This window comes from Callionymus lyra, chromosome 10, assembly GCF_982586985.1.
Source record: "Callionymus lyra chromosome 10, fCalLyr1.hap1.1, whole genome shotgun sequence".
Taxonomy (NCBI): domain Eukaryota; kingdom Metazoa; phylum Chordata; class Actinopteri; order Syngnathiformes; family Callionymidae; genus Callionymus; species Callionymus lyra.
In genome coordinates this window covers 11,634,512-11,654,856 of record NC_141827.1, presented here as the reverse complement: position 1 = coordinate 11,654,856, position 20,345 = coordinate 11,634,512, and the positions used below count along the sequence as shown (strand labels likewise).

The window sequence follows — 20,345 nt, the reverse complement described above, 5'->3', positions numbered from 1 at the left end:
AATAACCAAAGTTTCAGTTTTGTCCACATTTAGCTGCAAAGTGTTTTCACTCAGCCATTGTTTGATTTCTAGCAAACAATTGACTAAGCTGTTCAGCCTCTGGGGCTCAGTTGGATCAAAGGAGCAGTAGAGCTGGATGTCATCAGCAATAATGTGGGAAGGAACATCAGGAAATCTCTGAATGATTTTACCGAGGGGAATCAAGCCACACAACAGACCCGCTAATAAAGACGTAATTTGATTGGCAGTTAAACTGAAACTGCGCCCAGAAAAGTATGACGAGAACCACTGTAACAGAGACCCAGACACTTCATCGCTCAGTCTTCTCAGCAGGATCTGGTGATCAACTGTGTCAAAGGCTGATAGTCAGATCAGTGTGTGCCATCTATTTGATGAGACTTAACCATTGGGAGATGTTCAAATTAGAGCTGTCAAAATAAATGTGTTTATCATGTTGTGATTCATCAGAATAACCCCCGTGCAGAATTAAATGACTCACTGAGGCACAGTTTCCAATTAATGGATTGCTGCTGAGAGCTGGTGCCGCAATTAGACAACAGACCACCTGCGTTTGTGTCTTCTCGTTTAGACTACTGTCAGTTTATTTTCGTGTCTAAATTAGAAGGAGCTGTCTCGCCTGCAGTTAATACAAAACTCATACAGAAACAACACAGAATTCTGACTCGCTCTAGTAAAAGAACCTTCCAGGCTGTTGCTCCTAAGCTTTGAAACGATCTTCCTCTCCCTCTGTGTTTGATGATCTACTGACTCCTTTAAGAAAGTAAGTAAGTAAGTAAGTAAGTAATATTTATTTATATAGCGCTTTTCGAGACCAGGGTCACAAAGCGCTTAAACAATGAAAACAATACTCAAAAAAGTACATACTTTAAAGATCAAGATAATACTGAGAACAACACAGGAGTTCGAGAAATTCAAGGAAAAGCCTGAACAAATAGAAACATCTTAAGACGTTTTTATTTGTGCTTTTCCATGATTTTCTGGGACTCCTATGTTTTTCTTATGTGTCTTGGCTTTTTATAGTATATAGTTTTAAGTTTTTTTTTTATTGTTAATGCGCTTTGTGACCCTGGTCTAGAAAGGCGCTTTACAAATAACACCATTACTTATTTACTTCTTAAGTATTTAATATTAAAAGGACCTTTGAAAAGTTCAATGAGTTAAAGTTAAAGTTTTGTAAAAAAAAAAAAAACGTGATAATGTCAGTACATCAGTTAGTCGGGGTCAAAAATAATTATCAAAGCCAAATGAATGTGGATAGATGAATTTTGTTTTTTCCAATGTTATTGTTCCATTTAATATTCACGATAAGTGCAAACTTTTATTTCCTGATGTTTAGGCAAATGTGATTAAAATGGATCAGGTTAAGTTCATCACTGTTATTCATCTTGTTAAAAATGTCAAATTTTGGACTGCACTAGATACAATATAAATAAATATATAGAATCAATTTCCGACACACTGCTATAGCTTATTTAATTACTTTGTTGTTTAGAGAGGGTAATGTTTGTTTGTTACGATGTATTGGATGCTTGAGTTTTGACTCTGAGTATTACTTTTAGCACTTTGCAAATGAAAGACAAGTAGAAAAGTAGGCTGATGTGGAGTTTTTTTTTCCTGAGAATGTTGTGTTCCAGCAGATTTTAGAGTTAGTGAAGATGCTAGTTATGAACGTATGTATAGTAGCTCTTGGTCACCTTATGGTAGATCCGCAGTGTTGACAAAAACACTTAATTTGGGGAGTTTAAAGATATTATTTATGAGTAAGAAAAATACACAATCTATTACAAACCTGTCAGTTCAAATTATCCTGCAGCAAACAATAGAAGAAAAGTTACAAGAATCAATAAAAGAAAGATGTTACCTCCAGTAGACTAATAAACTGAATAATATGTATAATATTTAATAACGTATCAAAGGATAACAACATGATGATTATATATAGTGTGACACAGGGACATGGCTTCTTCTATGCCTGCATCCTTCATGGAGTGTTAATTGGATTTTGGTTTAATATGCCAGTTTCAATTTTAATTCGAGATATTGGAAAGAAAAAATCATTATGGGTAAAATATAAATAAGTTTTCAGGACATTCTAAAATACTTCATGCAATCCCATTACAACAAACTGCAGTTTACGAAACACTTTACATAAGCAAACACACATTAACCATTATTTATTGATTTATATTCTACCGCTTATTCCCTCATGAGGTTCACAAACTGCTCAGGATGAGATGCAGGATTTAATATTAGTATTGAGAAATGTATGTGTTGTTCCTAATCAACTCTTGACTTCCTGTGTAGAACGAAGTCTTCTGAAGATGCTGAACTACTTTCTAATGATTAAATGACCGCCTAATATGCTGCTAATATAGGATTTATTTATGGTTAAAATGTGTTACTGTTTAATGATGTAAATAATCTCGCTTTACTCTCTCTTTCCAATGACTTTATTTATAAAAAAATATGGTTTTTTTTTTATATGCATTATGTGTTGTGAAATATTTGACGTGCACATACCACAGCGTAGATGTGTGGTGAATGCAGGGCAGTGGTGGAGCTGAATATTTGTGTCCTGATCTGACTCATGGCTTTTACTATCAACTCTTCCTGAGTTCACATTCCATTTTCAGATTCCCTTGATGACTATTACTGACCTGCAAGTTTCCCCACCAGCTTGACTCTCCTTATCACCTCTCTGTCTTCATCAACACATCACATCTGTCAAATATGTCGACCAACAATATTCTCTCGATTCTTTTATTTCTTAAGAATCCCCGTTTAGTTTTTGACAGCACTTGCAAGCCTCTCATTTAGATATTGGAGGAATCTACCATGTTAAATACACAGATTTACATTTAAAAAGTGTTAGTTGTGGGTATGAAATCACTCTAAAATCATCAGGAAATGTTTTGTTTGAGGTTACTATAATACATTTGTATTGACAAGACCAGGAAAAGAGACTGAGATCACAGCTTCCCACTGCTGTGTCAGGGAAGATTTATTTCTGCATTTAAAGGGACCAACAAAGCCTAAAATATATGTTATGCTTATTTTTATTTTTATTTTTATTTTATTTTTCCTGACATTTTATTGCATACTAAATTGTCAGAACATTTGTTACATTTTAGGGTTACTGGAGAATTAATCACTAGCGTTTGTTTGTCAAGTCAAAGTCAACACGATAATGAAGCGTAAGTCTTATCTATCCTTCAAAATGAATAAGCATGGGCAAGAAAATCCCTACAATAAGACGTAATGCCAGTTATTTGTTAACAAATTCGACAGATAACTGGATATTTACGAGAGCAGAATGACGCAGCTCATGGAGAGCAGGGATTATGTATCTTGTTTTCACGTCTTAACAAGAAGGATCTGTCTCGCCTGCAGTTGATTCAGAACTCTGCAGCGAGAATTATAACCACTCAACTAGAAGAACTCACATTTCTCCGATCCTTAAAACTCTTCATTGGCTGCCAGTTTCTTTCAGGATCAACTTTAAAATTCTGGTTCTTACTTTCAGATCTATTCATGGTCAGACTCCTCCTTACATCAGTGATCAGATCCAGCCTTACACCCCAGCTCGGGCTCTGAGGTCTGTGGATCAGAATCTACTGATGGTTCCTGAACACACTTCAGGACCAGAGGAGAGAAATCTTTTCAGGCTGTTGCTCCTGAGCTTTGAAACGATCTTCCTCTCTCTTTGCGCTTGATGGAGTCTACTGACTCCTTTAAGAAACGTCTTAAGACGTTTTTATTTGTTCAGGCTTTTCCTTGATTTTCTGGAACTCCTGTTGTGTTATCAGTTTTATCTTGATCTTTAAAAAATATACTTTATTGAATATTTTTTTGATTGTTTAAGCACTTTGTGAGCCTGGTATGGAAAAGCGCTATACAAATAATTAATTACTTACTTACTTCTTCGTAGATATATACAGTGGGTACGGAAAGTAATCAGACCCCTTTCGATTTTTTCACCCAAAATCATTTAAGTTAATTTTTCTCTCATTAATGTACACTCAAATTCTCTTGCAAATTTATTTTCTCGATTGTGTTTAGGTCAGGGCTCTGGCTGGGCCATTCACTGTAACTGGACTCACCACAACACACAGTTCAGGCTATGGTACCAATTTTCCTTTAGAATCTCTTGACTAGGACCCCACAAGAGTTTACCCCCTCCTAAGGTTGGGGATGGGGTCATGACAGTTGTGTGCCCACAGGCTGAATAGCCGTTCAGAGAACCTGGTCTTCCTGGAACCACTAGATAGAGGACTGGAATGCGCTCCTCCTGGCGACTCCATTTTTCTGCTGGGAGAGTGAATCGCTCACCTGGCCCACAGCAGAGGGACTTGGAAAGGCATGATTGAAGAGGAGGGTCTCCCCGATCTCAACCCAAATAGGGATTTGACTTTGGAGTTCCGTCCATGTTTGAGCATAAGAAAACTAGCTGCTCGATGATACACTTTGTGGTCGATTTAAACTTGGGTAAAAAGAGGAGCGATGCTGCCAACGGATCCATACCTGGTCCTAAGTGGGATCTGATGATATAGACCTGAATGACCCAAACATAATAGCGAAGGTATGCTGGGAGTGTCTCGCTGAAACTCCCATGAGAAAGATGTCCCTCCTCAGACAGAGCATTAACCATATTTAAAGTGACGTGCAGAAAGTTGAGGCATCATAGATTGACTTCATTAATCTCTCTGGAGAGCTCCTTCGCGAAATTGGGTCATGATCATGATAAAAAGAAATAAAGAATAAAGAAATTTATATAAAATAAATATTAATACTTTACATTGATCTGAGTTAAATATGCAGATTCAATATGATCACTCAGTTAAGTGCAGAGAAAATTCACTTCTAGGGCATACATGACCAGAAGAAAGAAATGGAGAAGAAGAGTTGTAACTAAAGTGGTAGGAACTAAACAAATGGCTCTTCCTACTGCTTTTTCAGCCATTTATTCTGGACTAACTTGGGATACTGTGACCTGAAGCTTCATCAAACATGAAGAATCGACTTATATGATAACTGATTTCTTAAAAAAATAAACTGGCAAATTCAAGGATCGATTAGGCGTTGGATAAGCAACGGCTACTAAACATTAGCGACCCCTTAGCATGCTTAGGAAAACCAAGTGATTTTATTGAACTTATTTATGCAACCTGTTTCCTAGTTACTTTAATTTCCTTTTGTTTTTGGAGAGAAAGATGACAGGTTAGCTGGGCATATATAAGCATCCACTGTGTGGAATGATTTAATTGAACAGTTGGTGATGTGTTTATTAAGGATTTTGTAAATCAGTTGTTTTTTTTTGTTGCTGTAGAAAGAGATAAGACTACTGATGTCACAAACAAAGGCCAGATTTATTATGTTGTTTTGGAGTTAAAAATAAGTTGTTGTTTTTTCAATTGAAGGTTAAAATTAACCTGTATATAATTTTATTTATTTATAGTAGATATGAATTAAACACAAGGAGGTGATCTATATGTTGATCTAAAAGAAAAGTTTCTTGTAGGACAAATATGTTCCTGTGTATATGTTTGTGTCATTTGTTGTATTCATTGTGGTGCAAGAAAGTAACAGTTGTGTAGCCTGACTTGTCTTTGAACGCAGTTAAAAACCTCCATCAATTTTAATTCTACTTGTTTTATGTTTTCTTTCACAGGCATCACGAGTGTAAATGATCTTATTATTATTATTATTCTCTTCAGAATTGACTTACTAATCCCTTAACAGGAAAATCTTAGTAGCAATTGACAAAAACAACTCGTATATATGCTTTAGTTCATTTGATCTTTTTAAGTTTGGCCACTACTAATGAAGATAACAAATACGCAAGGGATTGCCTTAAATTTTTAAATGTCTGTTTTACCCCAGAGTAGTAGGGGAGGAAGAAAACATGATCCAACTGTGTAGGATGTGCAGACAGGGCGGCGCGTCAGTGTCTGACTCTACATCCGTACCCCAAAAACAGAGATAGATAAAAATAAATCTTCAAAGGAATCCAGAGATGGCAGACGAGACGACGAGCACTTGGCCTTTGAATTATTCAGTTTGAAAACATGTCGCAGCAGGAAGCCCCAGAAACATGAAGTAGTGCAGGATTTTCTACCAGGACGTGGGGCTGCCGGGACAACGCTGCCACTATGCGGCGTCTCTTACAAACTCCACCACAAAACCATTTTTTTGGAAAAGTCAGTTTAATTCCTCTCAGACCTGTAGTGACCTAGTTTTGTTCGTCGTCAAAAGGCTAAAAGAAGGCTCAATTTTAGACACAAAAAAATGAACATCCAACATTTTGCTTCATAAATTAGTTTCAGTGATTTTGGGCACTTTGGCAGATCGTCTCCGACGGAGATACGAGTAGTGATGGCTCCACAGTCCCGTCTTTTCATTCACAACAGCAGTCAATATAAAACAGTCACAGTTATTTTAATCACAACTCTTCTTTGTCCTTTTCTGATTTGGATTTGGACTCTTTAGTATTTTTGGGTTGTTTTTTCGCGACAACCTTTTTTTGGGTCTTGGCTTCTTTCTTATCCGTGGGCTTGTCTTCTTTTTTGGTTGTCTTTTTAACAGCCGTCTTTTTGGCATTTGTTTTCGTCTTGCTGGACTTGGCGTCCGCCTTCTTTGTTTTGTCCTCTGGTTTTTTAGCGGGAACGTCTGCTAACGTGTCCTGGGTTGTATCACTTTGAATGTTTTTTTCCTTCTCAGACTGCACAGGTGGTTCCACCGTTTCTGCTGCGGGTCGTTCTGACCCGCCGTCCTTCGAAGGTGTGAACTCGGCATTTAGAGGAGTTGCAAACATCTTGAGCATCTCCTCAGCCTGGATCCTCTCCTGGGGAAGACAGACAGATGGGTCATTGAATACGATTACGATCAATTCATTTAGATTATATTTTCAAGTTGTGCATCCTCAAATAATTGCAAAATTTAACCATAATTAATGTTTAATAAAATGATTATTTTTGTAGTAATTGAAGCCATTTAAATGCAGACGCCATCTTCTACAGCAGACAAGGGTGAAGTGCGGCCCTTTGACTGGATTTATGCTGCCCCCATGCGGTCAGAGTAGAACATGCAGAAAATGTTTCTAAACGCTAATAATTTTATTTCGTATTTATTTTTGTATTAACGCTAAAAAAAAAATATTTTTCTTAAATCCTTTCACAACCTTTGTGTGAATATCAAGAAATGTATTTCACATATTTTTTTTATTATATTTTATAAATGTTATTTGGCTTTTTCATTTTGTGATAGTCCTTCGCTTTCAACAGTCACCATTTATAATGTGGCCCCTGAGGAAAATTAATTTCCCACCCAAGTTCTACAGTCAAGTGACCACGTGTGCGTTCCGTTTTCCAAGTTTTACAGGCTTGAAAATACAATAACTTCTAAATAATCTGTCTTTTTTGAAAATATATGTACATATAAACAAGACTGGTTATGTAGTACTTCACATATACAACAGTTTGTTTTCACATCTTAACAAGAAGGATCTGTCTCGCCTGCAGTTGATTCAGAACTCTGCAGCGACAATTCTGACCCGCTCAAGTAGAAGAACTCACATTTCTCCGATCCTTAAAACTCTTCACTGGCTTCCAGTTTCTTTCAGGATCAACTTTAAAATTCTGGTTCTTACTTTCTGAGCTATTCATGGTCAGTCTCCTCCTTACATCACTGATCTGATCCAGCCTTACACCCCAGCTCGGGCTCTGAGGTCTGTGGATCAGAGTCTACTGATGGTTCCTGAACACGGTTCAGGACCAGAGGAGAGAAATCCTTCCAGGCTGTTGCTCCTAAGCTTTGGAACGATCTTCCTCTCCCTCTGTGTTTGATGATCTACTGACTCCTTTAAGAAACATCTTAAGACGTTTTTATTTGTTCAGGCTTTTCCTTGATTTTCTGGAACTCCTGTTGTATTATCAGTTTTATCTTGATCTTTAAAATATATACTTTATTGAATATTGTTTTGATTGTTTAAGCGCTTTGTGACCTTCGTCTGGAAAAGCGCTATATAAATAAAAATTACTTACTTACTTAGATAATACAAAATAAATAGTGTAAATACAATAATATTTTGTTTTTTGCCATTTTCATGTGCCATGAATTTAGATATTGGGGGGGAACAATAATTTTATAATGTGTCCCTCTTTAGTGTGTGGCTCTAGTAAATATATTGCCCCTCTTCTGACTTGGTTTATAATCCACCGCTCATTAATACATACCTTCTCCTGGTGAGAAGGATCCAGAGTGAACCACAGAGCCACAGCACAGCGCTGCCCCCTAGTGACTCCCCTCACGCCATGAGGGTTTTCTTTGCCTGCTGCGAAGCCAACCACACGTCCACACCGAGGCTTCACCTCCGCCTGAAAACATCAACACAAAACACATGTGATGAACAAGAATCTAATCCATTCATTTTTCATTTGAGACGAAAGAATGTACCGTCACGGTTTTAGCATCCAGCTCTGTGAAGATGAAATCTCCTCCTTCGAAGTCGTCGTTTAGATATAGAATGGCGCTGAAGAAAAGTGGAGATTAGGTCATGAGTACTAGTTTTTCTTCTATTTATGCCAGTGTTTGCAAACCTGTAATCTCTGTTTGTGTATGCTGGAGGTTCTTTAATGCACTCGTTGAGTTCTGAGATCAGCAAGCAGTTGTCCACGTGGACGGGGTGACTCAAGTCTTTTCGATCCTCCTGCTTCTCTATATATCCAAGAGGAAAGATAGAAACATTTACCTCATTTTATTAGGACATTTTCATGATGTCAAATGGGCGAGGGAACCTAAAACTACGATGGGGACGGATACATGCAGTACAACGCTCTTCCAAACCATGACAGGTGAATGTCTTTAAATAAACCTGTTTCTATATGATGGCATTAGGGCTGGGTATTGATTGGAAATGTTACTGGTAACATGATATCGAAAGCTTCACTTTGATAACGGTTCCTGAATGGTACTTTTTTTCCAATAACAATTTGATAAAATCGATCCCAACAAAAACAGAATGACATTACACAAAGTGCAAATCTCAAGTTTAATTGTTGGTAAATGTCTACCCCAAGTTTTAAATTAAAAATTAATAAATCATTAACAGTGCAAAAGGAACACTTGCTAACAAGTAATAAATTCATTTGAAGTCATTTTTTCATCAGTTTTTCTTTAGAAAAAAACACACGTTATCAAGTTTCGATCAAGCTTGGGTATCGAAACTTGTTGCTAGCGTCTTCTCAATCATCTAATAATCCAGCGACACCACTTACCGTCGATGGCTGAGCGACACACCAAGTGTGAGTAGGAGAAGAAGAGGGGAGTTTCCAGGCTGAAGTACGACTCTAAAACCTTCCGCACCTTTTCGCTCATGTCGAAGAACAGACGTGCACTCTTCAGCGGCACTTTTCCCTCTTGTGCCAGCTGAGGGGTCGATGACAGAGAGTGAGGACATGATTAAAACAGGCGTACTGTGTCGTGTCACAAACCTTAACGGCCTTTAGGACGGTGACTCCCTGGAACAGCTCGTTGGGCGAGTGTGGGGAAGTGCGCCCTCTGTAGCCATCGCCTTTAAGAGCAGCCGCCTTGAGGACAGAGGAGGAGACGCATTTAAAATATTTTGAAAAAATTAAGATGATATTTTCTGTGGACGCAAAATAGTTCTGATAAAATCTTAGATTTGTGCCTTATGTCAAATAAAGAAGTTCCTCTGGGTGTTATATTTGAGAAATTCATGTCTCTAGTGCAACACTGCAAAAAAAACTGACCAAAAACGGTTTCCTTCACTCAACTTTTTTGAGTTCATAATGGATGCGTTTGTGTCTTCTTTTTTAGACAATTTTAACAGTTAATTTTCGTGCCTAAACAAGACGGAGCCGTCTCGCCTGCAGTTAATACAAAACTCTGTAGCAAGAATTCTGACCCGCTCTAGTAGAAGAACTCACATTTCTCTGATTCTTAAAACTCTTCACTGGCTGCCAGTTTCTTTCAGGATCAACTTTAAAATTCTGGTTCTTACTTTCAGATCTATTCATGGTCAGACTCCTTCAGGAAGCATCTTAGGACCTACTTGTTTCTGTATATTTTCTTAAGGGGTTCTGTGTTTATCTATACGTTGTCTTGGCCTTTTTAAAGCATGTATTTTAACTATGTATTGTTTTGATTGTTTAAGAGCCTTGTGACCCTGGTCTGATAAAAAGGTGCTTTACAAATAATAATTACATACTAACATTTAGAAGCTCTGGATTAAGTTCAATTGTTATAAACTTACATTAGAAAGACTGTGCAACTCTCTGCACTCGTCATGACTGATCACACCGTCCAGCAGCACCCGCTGAGATCCGTTGAGCTGCTTATGGGTCATAGTGACTCTGATGTCATCGTGCAACACACCAACACCTGTAGCTAGAGTCACAAGGAATTATTCATTTCGTTAGGAATAGAAGGATAACAAATACATGTATATCAGGCTCTAACCTTCACCTTCCTGTGGAAGTATAATGCCGGTCAGCTCTGAAGAGTCCTTCTTCTTCTCCTCAACCAGTGTTTCAATCTCCTTCATCAGGTTTCCGATTTCCTCAGTGATCCTGGCAGCAGTTTCTCTGTCGGCTCTGAGTTGGACAAGAGAATGAAGTGACATTTAATACACATCTGAAGACACTTCACAACACGATCTGGGTCTTATAATCCATGCGTTTGTTGATTCTCGACTATTGTAATAGTTTATTTTTGTGTCTAAACAAGAAGGAGCTGTGTCGCCTGCAGTTGATACAAAACTCTGCAGCGAGAATTCTGAGCGGCTCTAGTCGAAGAACTCACATTTCTCCGATCCTTAATATCTGCATTTTCTGCCATCAATTTTAAACATTTGGTTCTTACTTTCAGATCTATTCATGGTCAGACTCCTCCTTACATTACTGATCTGATCCAGCCTTACACCCCAGCTCGGGCTTTGAGGTCTGTGGATCAGAATCTACTGATGGTTCCTGAACACACTTCAGGACCAGAGGAGAGAAATCCTTCCAGACTGTTGCTCCTAATCTTTGGAACGATCTTTCTCTCCCTCTGTGTTTGATGATCAACTGACTCTTTCAAAAAAAATGTTAAGACATTTTTACTTGTGCAGGTATATTGGTATAAATTTTTTTGAGTTTTTTTTTTTTAATTGTTTAAGCGCTCTGTGACCCTGGTCTAAAAAAGCGCTCTATAAATATCAATTACTTAAGCGTGGAGCTTGCAACCAGACTGTTTTTATTCTCTTTGACAAGCCCTTTAGTGCCTGTAGCCTGTATTTGTGCAGGTTTTTCCCTGATTTTCTGGGACTCCTGTGTTTGTCTTTTGCGTCTTGATCTTTTAAAGTATATATTTAAACTGAATATTGTTTTTGATGTTAAAGGTCTTTGTGACCCTGGTCTAGAAAGGCGCTTTACAAATATCCTTTACTTTACTTTGTTGTCCATCATAACTCACTTCTGCTTGTCCCGTAGTTTCTTGGGCATGACATCCTGAGGAGTCCAGGTATCCTGGAAGCAAAAGAACGAAAGGAATGTTTTAGTTTTTTTATTTTAATCTGTAATATATTTTGTAAGGTATGACTGATTCCACCAACCGGATCAACAAATGGGATTCCAAATGTTTCGTATCCAAAATACAGTAGTTCCTTCTCGAGAATGGACTGCTGGATGAATTGTTTCACAACCTGAGAGGCAAAGACAATGTTTCATTTGTGAAATAGTTTAAAACACATATAATTGAGTCACTGCTCTTCTCCGGAGAGATTCCCCAAGTGTGAAGCAGAAGGGATTAAAGCACCTCCAAATCAGACTATGGATCTCAGTTGAAATAAGGTGTTTAACCTTGGGGATGAAATATTGCCCCAAGTCTCGGAGTTCAAGTATCTCTAGGTCTTGTTCACAGGTGAGGGATGAATGGGGCATGAGGTTGCCACGATTTTCCAATTTGGGGTGTCGTCAGCAGTTAAGCCGACGACACGCCTTTCTGCAGCTTGACAGAGGTCTGCACTCTTTCAGGTGTTTCTTTTTGTTATTGACCATGAGCTACCATAACAGCTTTAGGAGCTACCAGTAACCTTTTAGCTTCCTGACCCGTTGCTGTTTAATACATCACCATTTTCACTATATTGGTCTTTTTCCACCGATTAAAAACAAATGATATCTTGTACTTTAGGAGAGAATGGTCAAGCTGAGTTTAATAATAAATATTTTGGTGTCTCTAGGTCTACAATAATATTGGCTTCCAGACTAAGTAGCATTAAAACGTTTATTACATAAAACCTGTTCGACACTGAAAATGATTTTGAGTATTTAAATTAAACATTTTCGGTACATTTTACCCACTTTTCTTAGAGGCTTTATATTATAATGAGGTCTTTAATCATTCTTTCACATATTTGTCAAATATATAATGTATAACTTGATATAACTCAAATCCAAGAGTGACGAAAGTACAAGCTCGTACTATTTAATAAGAGAAGAAATTACAAACTTAACGCAGAATTTAAGAATTACTATGATTTTCAAAACATAAGATCCACCTTAAAATACAAGTGTCATTTATGTCAAGACTGATTTGTTTATAAGATTCCACATGTACTCCACCTGTCTGGCGTGAATGTCTGCAGCCTTGTCTTCTCCCAGAACAGCAGAGTAATACGCCAGGTTCTGCTTCATCACTTCATCCTCAGGGTGGAAAAGCAGGAAGGTTTTGGCACATTCTATGGCCTTTTCATACTTCTCACCTGGATTGGAAACAAGGGAGTAAAAGTCATCAAATGCAAAAAAAAAAATCCAATTTATACTTTTAAAGTAATAACTGTGCTCACATGCTTAATTTAAAACTAGAGTATTATTATTATTATTATTTAATTCCCACAGTTGCAGATACATGATTGTTTATATTTACATTACACCAAGTTGTTTGTTAGCACGTCAATTCAGTGGTGTGAGATCAGACAACAATACACAATAATTTAGATGTATAAAAAATAATGTTCTTTGATGTGTAATTATAGTCTTTTAACACTCTTAAGTTGTATTTTGCAGGGACAATGTGTACTTGACTAAACACACAGTGAGATATAAACCATCAGCTTACTGTTGTAGTAGGAAAACTGCAGGTAGTTAAAGTGAGACGGTATGAAGTCCTCAAAGGGCTTCTCTCGTCCAGCAGCCGAGGCCAGTTCCACAGAGCAATGCTGTTTACAGTTGAGGGCCTGCATGTAGTGATCTGCAACCCAGCCACACACACACACACACCATGTCAGTATATCTTATAGGAACCGGTTTATTTAAAGACATTCACCTGTCATGGTTTGGAAGAGGTCAGCGTTGTATTGCATGTATCCGTCCCCATCGTAGTTGTAGGTTCCCTCGCACAGAACTCTGCACTCCTGGTCGGCGACCACGTACTGCTCTAGTGCATCTTCAAAATGTCCCGCCGCCAGTCCGAAGGAGTCCTCGCTGTAGTAACTTTTCCCGAGAAGGAACTCGGCCTGGAAGCGATCGAGATCAGCAGATGTGTAAAGTGATCTCCATCAATGACATGACAACAATCTTGAATCATTTGAGTAATGTTTGCAAATATAGATAGTACTTATTGTGTATTGAATAAAAAGTTGAAACATAGAATGTACTTGCTTACACATCCGTGATGACACTTGCTATAGAATTCAATATTTATATAGCGCTTTTCCAGACCAGGGTCACAAAGCGCTTAAACAATCAAAACAATATTCAATAAAGTATATACTTTAAAGAGCAAGATAAAACTGAGAACACAGCAGGAGTTCCAGAAGTGAGGACAATATTTGACTGATGAGAGTTTCATTAATTTGGTTGAAAAACCGTTGTAATCAAATGAAGAAGTCTTGATATACATTAACTTCTGTCGTGGCCACGTTGCTTGAAAAAGGTTGAGTGCGATGGAGATTCTGAGGAGCAGGGATGTAGGCCTCAGCATTCTGATGTCGGGATTTAAAGACTGGCTCCTGTTAGACCCTGTCATACTAAGCCTATCGTAACCGGTTGAAAAGTCTCTGCATAGTTAGCATGGTTCAACCGGCTAAAGCCTCTCGCGTTCAGACAGGCTTGACATATCCGGCTACGCTAAAGCCTTTGGCTGCATCATTGCATTAACACCTGGGTTTTCACCACAGTGAACCCCAGAAAACCCCTTACCAAAAGAACCCCCGAGGTGGTTTTTGCTAAACCAGTTGAAACCCTTAAAAAACAGGTTGATTTGCATTTCATACTAGGCTTATTTCAACCGGTTAAGTACCTCTAGTCTATTTTACGATAGGCTTAGTATGAACGGGGTCTAAGACAGACCTGGAATTTCCAAATGCGTATTGATGGTATGCAGGGAAGGCAGAATCTTGTGTCAGAAAGATTTTTTTAATTCTAACCTCGGACAAACATTTAACTGTGTCCTGGGCCTCTTTGTAAAACAGCCTGAGGTAAGATAGTAAGGTTTAGAATGGTAGTTGGTGCCTGTAATACTTGAGGTAATGGGTGAATCATGCTTGATAAGGAGGGCTACAGGCACTAAAGGGCTTGTCAAAGAGATTCAAAACAGTCTGGTTGCAAGCTCCAGGCTCAGACCTCCAGTAAGTAAGTCATTTATATTTATAGAGGGCTTTTTTAGACCAGGGTCACAAAGCGCTTAAACAATCGAAAAAATAAATACTCAAAAAAATATATACTAAAAAGATCAAAATAACACAGAGAAAACGCAGGTGTCCCAGAAAATCAGGGAAAAGCCTGAACAAATAAAAATGTCTTAAGATGTTTCTTGAAGGAGTCAGTAGATCATCAAACACAGAGGGAGAGGAAGATCGTTCCAAAGCTTAGGAGCAACAGTCTGGAAGGATTTCTCTCCTCTGGTCCTGAACCGTGTTCAGGAACCATCAGTAGATTCTGATCCACAGACCTCAGAGCCCGAGCTGGGGTGTAAGGCTGGATCAGCCAGTGAAGAGTTTTAAGGATCAGAGAAATGAGAGTTCTTCTACTAGAGCGGGTCAGAATTCTCACTGCAGAGTTCTGAAACAACTGCAGGCGAGACAGATCCTTCTTGTTAAGATAATAAGGGTCTCATTTAGTTTCGCTGATCGGAAATACAACCGCAGTGAAGTTGGAGGCACACGCTAATGTTGGTAAAGGTGGGTCTATCTGTCATTACAGCACCACTTGTCTAACACAGTCGCTCGGGATTCTTCACTCTTCAGCTAAACATATTTTTACATGTTTGTATCTATATATATTTGTGTAATTCCCTTTGTGCTTGAGTTGTCCAGTTCTAAACAATAGTCAGTCACACATTCTTACTGTAGGTCTAGTGAATTGTATAATCATTATTTTATATTTTCAATATTATTTAGACAAAATAAACCATTCATATTCAGCTTCGTTGGTTGGAAACTACAGGTTACACTCGGGACTAGTCTCGAATACAATATCGTTTGTTAAAAAAACGATTTTATTGGGCTATTTCTTTGTTTCATTTTAATTTATACACATAAATAAATTTAGTTGAAAAATAGATAAATGATTGACGGATGAGATCAATTATTTTAACGATCATAATTAACTAAGCCTTTTTTGAAGCATAAATTATATTGTAAAATTTTGTCTTCAAGCGGGTCTGAGTGTGTGGGTCTGAGCCTAGAAATCAAACACTGGCTAAGTGAAAACACTTTACAGCTGACCAGTTTCCTTCAACTGAGCAAAATCTCGAAACTTAGGAAAATGTTGTCACAACATGATCTGGAGCTTGTAAACCATGCATTTGTGTTTTCTCGTCTCGACTATTACAGCAGTCTGTTTACATGTCTTAACAAGAAGGAGCTGTCTCGCCTGCAGTTGATTCAGAACTCTGCAGCGACAATTCTGACCCGCTCTAGTAGAACTCAGGGAACTCAACTCACATCTTTCCGATCCATAAAACTCTTCACTGGCTACCAATTTCTTTCAGGATCAATTCTGGTTCTTACTTTCAGATCTATTCATGGTCAGACTCCTCCTTACATCACTGATCTGATCCAGCCTTACACCCCAGCTCGGGCTCTGAGGTCTGTGGATCAGAATCTACTGATGGTTCCTGAACACGGTTCAGGACCAGAGGAGAGAAATCCTTCCAGACTGTTGCTCCTAAGCTTTGGAACGATCTTCCTCTCCCTCTGTGTTTGATGATCTACTGACTCCTTCAAGAAACATCTTAAGACATTTTGATTCTTTCAGGCTTTTCTCTTGATTTTGTGGAACTCCTGTGTTTTTCTTAGTATTATCTTGAACTTTTAAGTATATATTTTATTGAGTTTTATTTTTGATTGTTTAAGCGCTTTATGACCCTGGTCTGGAAAAGCGCTCTTTAAAACATTAAACTTTAATGGTTAAAGACCAGATCAGCCAGGCTGTTGAAAATAAAGGCAAATTCACTGCTTCTGTGAACATTATATTGGCGGCATTCAGAGATACAGCAACCGGCGCGCGTCAATTGCATGTATCAACGCAGTTTGTGATGGATCGCCCATTGAGAGTTGAGGCACTTCCTCACCTGCCTCCCCTGGTTGCACTTCGCTCTTTACTTTTTTCTACTTCAGACGTGCAATTATAATATTTCTGTAATATTAAGAATTATTCGATTGAAGAAATAAATATGAAGTTAAACAGTCATCACACATTCGGACATTCATGATTATAGTAATAATTAGATTATTGGATTAGATAGCGGAGATCCAAACCATGTGTTGCGGGGCCTCCAGGTCTTTGAAGTCTTCTTGCTGAACACCTGCCATCATCCCGTAGTAATCCAGATTCTGTCTCATCTCCGTGTGGTTAGGGTTGGCCTGGTAGAAGGTATATGCTGCTGCTACTGCCTTGTCCAGTCTATTAATCTGAAAATCACGTGTGCACATGTTAACATTAAAATACATTGAATTCAAAGTTTTATATTGTAAAACAATGCAGTGAGATGTCAAACAATTGGGAGGCTTTTCCTTGATTTTCTGGAACTCCTGTTATCAGTTTTATCTTGCCCTTTAAAGTATATACTTTATTGAATATTGTTTTGATTGTTTAAGCGCTTTGTGACCCTGGTCTGGAAAATCGCTAAACATATAAGAATTATTTACTTACTTTTTTAATATACTGTACATTACATGGGAAACGTTTGCATTCAAAGTAATAACAATTTTTTAAACTGACTGGTCCTGATTTTTTTTTTAGCAATGATGTAAAACACAGAATGATTCTATGTATCATTTTGATGCTTTCAGTGAGAATCTTTTGTGATGATAATAAACATTCATTACAAAAAAAACATTCAATGAGAAAGTGTTTCTAGAATTTAACTTTACTCTTTGTATTTCGAAGACTTAAAGCTGTAAATATACAAATCAATTGACATACAAGTGACATAAAAGGAAAAACAGGGACACACAAAACACACAAGGACACTAAAAACACACAGGGACACACAGGGACACGTAAGGAAAAACAGGGACACACATTACACACAGTGACACAGGGACACACAGGGACACATGGGGACACACATTACACACAGTGACACACAGGGACACATAGGGACACAGTGACACACAGTGACACACAGGGACACACATGGACAAACGGGGACACACAAAACACACAGTGGCACACATTACACACGGGGACACACATTACACACAGGGACTCACTGGGACACACAGGGACACACGGGGACACACATTACACACAGGGACAAACAGGGACACACAAAACACACAGGGACACACAAAACACACAGGGACACACAGTGACACATTACACACAGGGACACACAGGGACACACATGGACAAACGGGGACACACAAAACACACAGTGACACACATTACACAAGGGGACACACAAAACACACAGTGACACATATTACACACGGGGACACACAGTGACACCCAGGGACACACATTACACACAGGGACTCACTGGGACACACAGGGACACACAGTGACACACATCACACACAGGGACACACAAAACACACAGGGACACACAGGGACACACAAAACACAGGGACAAACAGTGACACATGTTTTCTTTTATTTGAGTGTATTATCTAATAACTGTAATGGTTGATGTTATTACGTATGAAAGGGACTATTACTGTGACATTATATTTGAGTCTAGATGTTCTAGTGAACAGAATTTTGACGATTCTTTTTTTGTTTTGTTTTCAACTTCATAGTGAGCAGAGAAACTTCTGGACGCGATTCTCGCGTCAGCGTCGAGGAGGAGGAGGAGGAGGAGGAGGAGGAGGAGGAGGAGGGGTCCACCTTTAAGACGTGGCATGAAGTTTTAGGGGCCGTTGGTTTACAGTTGTATTGTGAACCCCTTTGAGCTTCATTCCAACTTAAATGTTTATTTTCGTGACATATAGAACTCCCTCAAAAGTGTAGGCGCATCTGAAAAACCAGGATCAGTGGATCCCTTAAAAGCTCAAAAACGAGTTGTACCTTAAAATACGCCACTTGGAGGTAGTTGTAGGGGGTCCTCTTCTGGAACTCCAGGTTCACTTGTTCGCTCACGAAATGCAAAGTCGCTGCTCCGAGTTTCTCCGTCTCGCAGGACTTGACGCATTCCGCCCGATGGATGACGTTCATGAAGAAGCCCAGGTCCTCCACGGACCCTGCCCCCGGGATGGGGACGCCCAGGTCCGCCAGAGGGAGACCGAAGCCGGTCTGGTTGGCGCACGAGAGTCGACAGTGCGCCTTGACCTTACGGATCGTGGCTTTATTGCGCAGAGCCTTCTCCATGTTCAGGATGACCGGGAGCCAGTCGTTCCTGTAGTAGGCTTCCACCGCCGTGTCGAACAGGTAGTCGTAGGACTCCAGGACCGCGCGGGGGTCCGGGTCCGGGGTGCAGGGATGCAGGGATAGGAGGAAGACCGCGAGGACGATGAGCTCCATACTGGCCCGGGAGGGACTCGCTTTGCTACCGGCAGAGATTTTTTGCAGGGACCCGCTAACTTCCCCCAACAGAGCAACTTTTCTGGAGGTGGAGTCTCAGCTGTGCTTGTCTGTGCAAGTTTCTGGCGTGGTCGCTTCTGCGCATGTGCAAGAGCGACGTCACTGCAAGTACTCCACAGAGACCAAAACAGATTCCACGATTTGTTCCCTTTTTTCTTTTTTCTTTTTTTAGATTAAAGTGTCAAAACAACAACAATGTGTGCTTTAAACAAATGTTTATATTCTGGAACGCAATAAGTTAGAAATGGTTGAGATACTACATTCTGCAGCGAGAATTCTGACCTGCTCTAGTAGAAGAACTCACATCTTTCCGATCCATAAAACTCTTCACTGGCTGCCAGTTTCTTTCAGGATCAATTTCAAATGATGGTTCTTACTTTCAGATCTATTCATGGTCAGACTCCTCCTTACATCAGTGATCTGATCCAGCCTTACACCCCAGCTCGGGCTCTGAGATCTGTGGATCAGAATCTACTGATGGTTCCTGAACACACGGTTCAGGACCAGAGGAGAGGAATCCTTCCAGACTGTTGATCCTAAGCTTTGGAACGATCTTCCTCTCCCTCTGTGTTTGATGATCTACTGACTCCTTCAAGAAACATCTTAAGACGTTTTTATTAGTTCAGGCTTTTCCTTGATTTTCTGGAACTCCTGTTGTGTTATCAGTTTTATCTTGACCTTTAAAGTATATACTTTATTGAATATTGAATTGAAACAATTTCCCAAAGTAGACCTCCTGAGGGATCAATAAAGTTTTACCTTACCTTACCTTACCTTAATATTGTTTGGATTGTTTAAGCGCTTTGTGACCCTGGTCTGGAAAAGGGCTATATATAATTAAAAATTACTTACTTACTTACTTACATCGTTTCACTGGTGAATAAAATGTATACTTATGAGAGGATGGACCCAAAAATCGCAAACACCCTTCAAACTAGAAAATGTGCATTTCCATAAGAAAATGCAGTGTGAATGCTGAATCTGATGAATGTGTACAATGAAATGCTCAAAAGTATTAGTATTCAAAGTAAGAATTAGTGAAAACAGTTGAAATTATGTGATAAAGATGACGGACTGATGTGAGAACGTGGAAATAAACTGAAAAATGTTGTAAAGAAGAAAAGGAAGAAGAATACAAAGAAGGAGAAGAAGAAGAAAAAAGTAGTAGAATTTGAATTAGAAGCAGAATAAGAAGTAGTAGAAGTAGAATAAGTAGTAGTAATGGGAGTAGAAGAATTAGCATTAAATAAAAATAAAATGACTCATTCAATAAAGTGGGCAAATACATTATATAATAAACTT

The 20,345-nt window shown here is 38.9% G+C and overlaps 1 protein-coding gene across 2 annotated transcripts; it reads right to left on the bottom strand.

The window, feature by feature from the left end:
• Positions 1–6,211: 6,211 nt before the first annotated feature.
• On the bottom strand, positions 6,212–19,296 carry p3h1 (prolyl 3-hydroxylase 1). 2 transcript variants are annotated; one of them, XM_087800378.1, is made up of 15 exons: positions 18,531–19,296; positions 16,778–16,930; positions 13,342–13,531; positions 13,135–13,266; positions 12,639–12,778; positions 11,630–11,719; positions 11,491–11,543; positions 10,498–10,631; positions 10,292–10,425; positions 9,510–9,605; positions 9,294–9,444; positions 8,616–8,733; positions 8,473–8,548; positions 8,253–8,393; positions 6,212–6,862 (listed from the first exon to the last, which is right to left on the bottom strand). In XM_087800378.1, exons 1-15 carry the CDS (start codon positions 18,981–18,983, stop codon positions 6,461–6,463), a joined length of 2,463 nt encoding a protein of 820 aa, XP_087656504.1. In that variant the 5' UTR covers positions 18,984–19,296; the 3' UTR covers positions 6,212–6,460. The 2 variants fall into 2 exon arrangements, with proteins under 2 accessions (XP_087656504.1, XP_087656505.1); XM_087800379.1 differs by having other exon boundaries at positions 10,504–10,631.
• Positions 19,297–20,345: the final 1,049 nt, after the last annotated feature.